The following is a 6,000-nucleotide window of genomic DNA, read 5'->3' as shown; positions in this document are numbered from 1 at the left end:
ACCAGCATGAGTTTGACCAAACTGCGGGAGGTAGTGGAGGACAGAGGTGCCTGGCGTGCTCTGGTCCATGGGGTCACGAAGAGTCGGACACGACTAAACGACTAAACAACAACAACAACAACAAAACCTGTGGATTTGCCCTAACCCCAGATGTTGCGCCCGGTGCGGCCGGCCCCCCCTGCACCCCCCACGTTACGCCACTGCCCAGGCGACAAGCACGGAGGGTGACAGGCCTCCCCAGCAGCAAAAGAAATGAACCGAACACACACACACACACACACACACACACACACACACACGAGAGAGAGATCTCTACTGTAATGTTTATTAAATAGTACTTTTAAAAGGCTTTTATACAAATAATAGAAACACAGTTTGAGTTTGTCTTTCCTTAAACACTGAAGAATCACAGTAAAAGCTTTAAAGTCCACATGACCTGGCTCAGCCAGTAAATGGTCGAACTACCTTGAGCTGGTAAAATGTGAGAAATTCTGTTTTCCCTGCATACCACTTTTTTTCCCAAGGGGGTTGGTTTTCTTCTTTCGTTTTTTCACCCCCATGCTCCCTTGTCAACACCTCCCTGCAAAAGGAAGGATCGGCTAGGCTAAAGCCTTCCCTCCCGTCAGCTACAACAAAGAGGCCTTCGAGGGGGTGGGGAGTAACACCTATTTCAAGAAAGGCTTTGGTAACACAGGATTGGACTACTTCTTTTTTCTCTCCTCTGTGCACTTTGGAAAGGGGGGGAATTGCCAAAGAACGTGGATCAGCAAATATAACACTTTTCCTTTTTCTTTTTTTTTTTGCAGGTGAAGATGTATTTGACATGAATCTATGCACCGTTTTTCCTTCCTTGCCCTGTTAAAAATACAATCAGTCAGGTTTTCTGCATTAAAACAGTAAAGCACCCAGCAGAGAGGTAAGTGAGGTATCAGCTATGCAGCATTTTGGCCTGATTCTGCTCACTGAGTGCACACAGCCAAGCCCCTATAGCAACCAACATGGAATACCAAAGTACGGGACTCTCCAAAAGGGAGCTGATTTCGTTTCTACGCAGTTTGCGCCAAAAACTCCCCGCTGCATTGATGCCAAGGTCAGTAACATCCTCTGGCCGCCGATTTAAAGGTACAAGTAGTCCCACGTAACCACGCACATACATAACGCATACAGAGAACTCACAAGCACGCGCAAACACATATGCGTTGAAATATATGTATACACGAACTCTCACTCTCTGCATGTCTACTATAGACAGCGACTCTACCTTTTAATATATCTATTAACTCCTGTCAGGTGACCTTCACAGATACAGCCTGTCCTCCTTCATACAAATATAAGAGAAATAAAAATTGAGGGGCGCAATCCTGCCAGAGTTTAGCACGTGCTTATCTCTCCCATTGAAATCAATGGAACCGAAATAAAGCTGCTACCTTTGGCCGGCTCAGGCCCCTTTCTTTAATGACAGTAGCAGCAATCTGGTCTGCAAAATGACCCTGTACATTACTCTCTGCGTTTCTCTTGAAATTAGGGGGGAAGCGGAGAGACGTCTGTATGTGGAATATGCCGGAAAGACACAGGAATCCTCTATGAAAATGGACTTTTTTATGGTGCTGCATCCAGACTACTGGAAAGGCAGTATTTTTCAAACTTTCTACCACCAGGGAAACTTCCACATCAGTTTCTGCCGAGATAGATACTCCGTGAGCATCAGCCACAGAACTCCTGCACTGAATCTCGAGCCCTGTTTTTTAAAGCACGCACACAGTTCGCAAGAGATGCTGGCTTTGGGTTGGTTACCTTGCTTGAACTGTGTGCATGTGCTCTAGGACAAAACCCAAGGCTTCCCAGTGTTGCGGTGCAGTATAGGAAAGATTTGCAGCAGTAGACCCAGTTGTTTTTCGGGGATGTGTGTCTACCGGTGTTACTGATGTATAAAAATAACTCCTGCAAAGTTTCCAGGGAATCCCAATGGTTCCCTAGGGCACAGTATGAAAAAACACAGTTTTAAGGCCCAGGGTCTGCCACAGAATTAAATGCACTGGAAACATTTGAGTTCAAGGAAACCCAACTCTGTTCTGGATTGTGGCGTTGGCACATCCCAGAAAATACCGTATTTTTTGCTCTATAAGACTCACTTTTTCCCTCCTAAAAAGTAAGGGGAAATGTGTGTGCGTCTTATGGAGCGAATGCAGGCTGCGCAGCTATCCCAGAAGCCAGAACAGCAAGAGGGATTGCTGCTTTCACTGCGCAACGATCCCTCTTGCTGTTCTGGCTTCTGGGATTCAGAATATTTTTTTTCTTGTTTTCCTCCTCCAAAAACTAGGTGCGTCTTGTGGTCTGGTGCATCTTATAGAGCGAAAAATACGGTAAGTGCTTTGCTTGTCCACTTGTATACCGAAGTAAAGAAGCATCGCACGTGCCAAAAGCTCTGTTCATTCTGCAAGATAAGCGTACATGCCAAAGCTGCTCTGAGAACCATTTCACATGTTAAGCGGCAAGCAAATCCTGTTATCTGGCGTGCACATGACAGGGTGCACACCTAAGATGCGAAACATGTGAACTGGGCCCCAATGCTCGCTGACATTATGTGCCTGGGAGACTGCATCTCAACAGCTGCACCGGCACAACGTCACAAAACATGCTATTGCGCCAGCATCCCAGCAACGCTATCCTGGCACGCGTGTTTACTGTTGGGTGTCAACCCACGGCAGATTTCTGAAATTTCTGCTGCAGGTCCCCACCCGCTGAGTCTGGAGATCCTTCCTAAATAGCAGCCACTTGGATTTCTCCTAAAAAAAGTCACTTGAAGATGGCTGAGACAAGAGCTGAAACAAAAGGCATTGGAGATCAAAACTTAGCATTTGTAAACTTCTCTTTTACTGGTCTGCGACACACCTCAGGCGTGACAGCATTAGAAATATATTGGACCAATTGAAAGGACAAAACTCTACCCAGTAGAGATCCAAGGACCACGATGATGATGAAGATGATGATCGCGAGGATGAAAAGGAAGAGGAACAGGGGAAAGGGGGAACGCCTCCCTTGTATTTTGATACAGCACACACCTCTAAGTAAAGGGAAAAATATTTTTCTAAGGCACTTGATTAAAAAAAGATACACACACGTACGAACACAAAACCCTTCGGAAACAAACAATTTGCCTTGCAAATCACTAGGGAGCAAGTTGCACTGCTCTGAAGGGATAGGAAGGTGGCAGCAGATTGGTCCAGACCTTTTTTTTTTCTGTTTCCCCGACAACTACACTGGAATATCAGACGAGACTCGATGCCCTGCAAAGGATCGCAATGGTTGCTTCCCACCCAAAGGCCTAACTCTGCAAAGAAGCGATGCTTCGGCTGGGCAGAAAGCACCAGGGCCGTGCCAGCTGTGCATGTCCTCAAAGGCAGCGCCAATCAGAGGTGGGGGGATCTGTCGCTGTGGGGATGTTGTTGGACTAGAACTCCCTTTATCGCTGACAAGTGGCCAGACGTCTTTGCAGAATGAAGCCCTTAGTACAAATGAAGAAACTTAAATGATGCCTGTTAAAAGGAAGGAGGTATCCGCAACCACTCTCCATCGGGGCTGGATCGCTGTGTTCCTCCCCCCCTCCCTTTAACGCCATTCCTCCCCCTCCCCCACGAGAGTGGTCACAGCATTAACAAAAATATATATAGCAGCCTGTCCTCCTCTCAAAGCATATAAAAAGCCGTCTCCTGAGTTCCCGGGCATCTTATAATTGTGGCTTTTGTTTGCTGCGATTTTCTTATAATAAAAGGAATGGGATTATAAAGGGAAGTGCAGGTGGAGGGGGGGGGGGACGTCAGAAAGAAAAGTAAAAGACAGCCCTTATGATGAAGGCCTCCGCTGTTTCAATCCATGATCTGGATTTAATAAATGGCTCTTATTCGCAAATCACTTTTAAGGCTCTTCAGCCTCTCTTGAGGAGGCGCCTCTTGTCGAATTTCGCACCTCAGGCCGCCTTTCTCTTTTGCTTTGTAATCTGGGAAGAAAGCACGGCTGCTCCCATTGACCCGCAAGCCTAATTCCTGATCAGAAAAAGGTAAAGGCAACAACATACTTTCTTTTTTTGGGGGGGGGGGAGCGGGGTGGTGTGTCTATAAACTGCAGCTTGCTGGGCTCGTCTTACCGACAGAACAAATCCCTTAAAACCAAGGAGCCTTTCTGAATGGCGATAAGCTGAATTGGGGTGTGTGTGTGTGTGGGGGGGGGGAGATAGGCTCGCATGTGTGGTTGTGTGTAATTTTTAAAGATTAGCTTGGCCACCGAAAGAGGAACCGGGGGTGGGGTGTGGGGAGAGCGGGGAGAAACTCTCTGGAGTTTTCTCAACTAGGGAAAAGAAGTGGAAAAATAACGTTCAACATTCTGTTTCTCACTTCCTAAATGCTAACCAAACGTTTGGACTCTTCTGGATTTGATTCACTTGAATAAGACATAACAACAATAAGCGTGGCAGCTCTTTCGCCTGCCCTGACCCGGTTCTAATCATGAGAACAATACGCCGTAGAGTTCTCTCCGACGGTCATCCTTCCCCCTGGAAAAAAGAAAGTTTACACTGTCCTCCTCGTTTCCTCCTCCTTTTTGAAACGGCAGGGCTGTCCGTGACTCCTCCCCACTTGCGTATTCCAGCTCCGGCTTCGTGTAAGATTATGGCATTCAGCTCCCATATAAAAAGTAATCTTCACCAGCCACTTTTGCTGGAATGAAATGTCAAATGCGATTCTGGTGCAATCAGTCATGCCTCAGAGCAGCACTTTTGGTGGTTCATTTTGACCTTGTGCTTGATGCCGTCATAAAGCTCAAAGTTGTAGTTCTCCAATGTGGTGGAGCTCCGAGAGGACAGGCCGGCGTAGGAACACGTGCAGTACAGGAGTAGACCCGCACAAATTGCCCCCAGGAGCACACCGAGGGAACTCATGGCTATGATGGTGACCAGAATGGGGTCCAGTGTGTATAGCCAGCTCTTCTCTTTGCCCATCTTTGGGGTGAGCGGAGAGTTTGTTGAAAACAGCGTGTTGTTGTTCTTCTCCAGGCCTAAGTAGTCTGAAACATAATTGAAGCAGGCGATTAGAAAAGGAGTTATCTTCATTTATTCTTTGATAACTCCAACCAGTGCAGTTAGGGAAAATGTACAAAACTAGTTCAAATATATGTTGGAAGTGTAAGGAAAAGGAAGGGACATTTTATCATATGTGGTGGGATTGTAATGTAAATTTAAAAAATTGGGAAATGATATGCAACGAATTGAAGAAAATGTTCCATTTAACATTTGTTAAAAAACCTGAAGCATTTTTGTTAGGGATTGTAGGGAAAGATCTGCCAAAAAAGCTGAAAAACATCTTCATGTATGCAGCAACGGCCGCGAGAGTTCTAATAGCACAAGGATGACTGAAGAAACCCCAACTAAAGAATCATGGCAAGAAAAATTGATGGACTATGCAGAACTGGCAAAACTGACATACAAGCTACGGGACAAGGATAACTGTGACTTTAAAGATGAATGGGAACCCTTTACAAAGTATTTGAAGATGCAACAAAGCGAACTGGACTTCTTGGCTGGTTTTGAATAAACATTCACAAACTTTTTATTGATAATAATCAGCTAAATAGTTTGAGGATCTATACAACTGTGTAACATGCAGAAAACAGCATTTTTAGAGAAATCAAAGACTGGAACTGAGGGAAGTCGGGGTGGGGGTTCTGTGGGGGGAGGTAGGAAAAATGGGGGGAATAGGGATGATATGTTTCTGGATAATATGTTTTGTTTTAATTTTGAATAAAAAAGTTATTTAAAAAAGAAAAAGAAAAGGAGTTGTCTTTGTGCCCCATATGCTAGGTCACAGGCAAGGTGGTCCTCACGAGGGCTGGGCGATATCTCGTCCCAAACCGGTTCGAAGTCCATGATGGACTTTGCAGAACTGGCCAGATTGACCTGCAGTGTTCGAGATCAGGGCGATCAAAAATTTCAAGACCCTAGCAGGATTG

The 6,000-nt window shown here is 45.7% G+C and overlaps 1 protein-coding gene across 3 annotated transcripts in view; it reads right to left on the bottom strand.

Moving 5' to 3' along the window:
- Positions 1-309: 309 nt before the first annotated feature.
- NRP2 (neuropilin 2) overlaps positions 310-6,000 on the bottom strand; it is a 237,770-nt gene continuing 232,079 nt past the window's right edge. For all 3 annotated transcript variants that reach the window (XM_028702094.2, XM_028702112.2, XM_028702103.2), the window contains one exon: positions 310-5,058. In XM_028702094.2, coding sequence (XP_028557927.2) covers positions 4,751-5,058 — 308 coding nt within the window. In that variant the 3' untranslated portion in view covers positions 310-4,750. The remainder of the gene's footprint in view (positions 5,059-6,000) is intronic.

This window comes from Podarcis muralis, chromosome 1, assembly GCF_964188315.1.
Source record: "Podarcis muralis chromosome 1, rPodMur119.hap1.1, whole genome shotgun sequence".
In the NCBI taxonomy this organism is placed as follows: domain Eukaryota; kingdom Metazoa; phylum Chordata; class Lepidosauria; order Squamata; family Lacertidae; genus Podarcis; species Podarcis muralis.
This window is presented reverse-complemented; position numbering and strand designations above follow the sequence as displayed.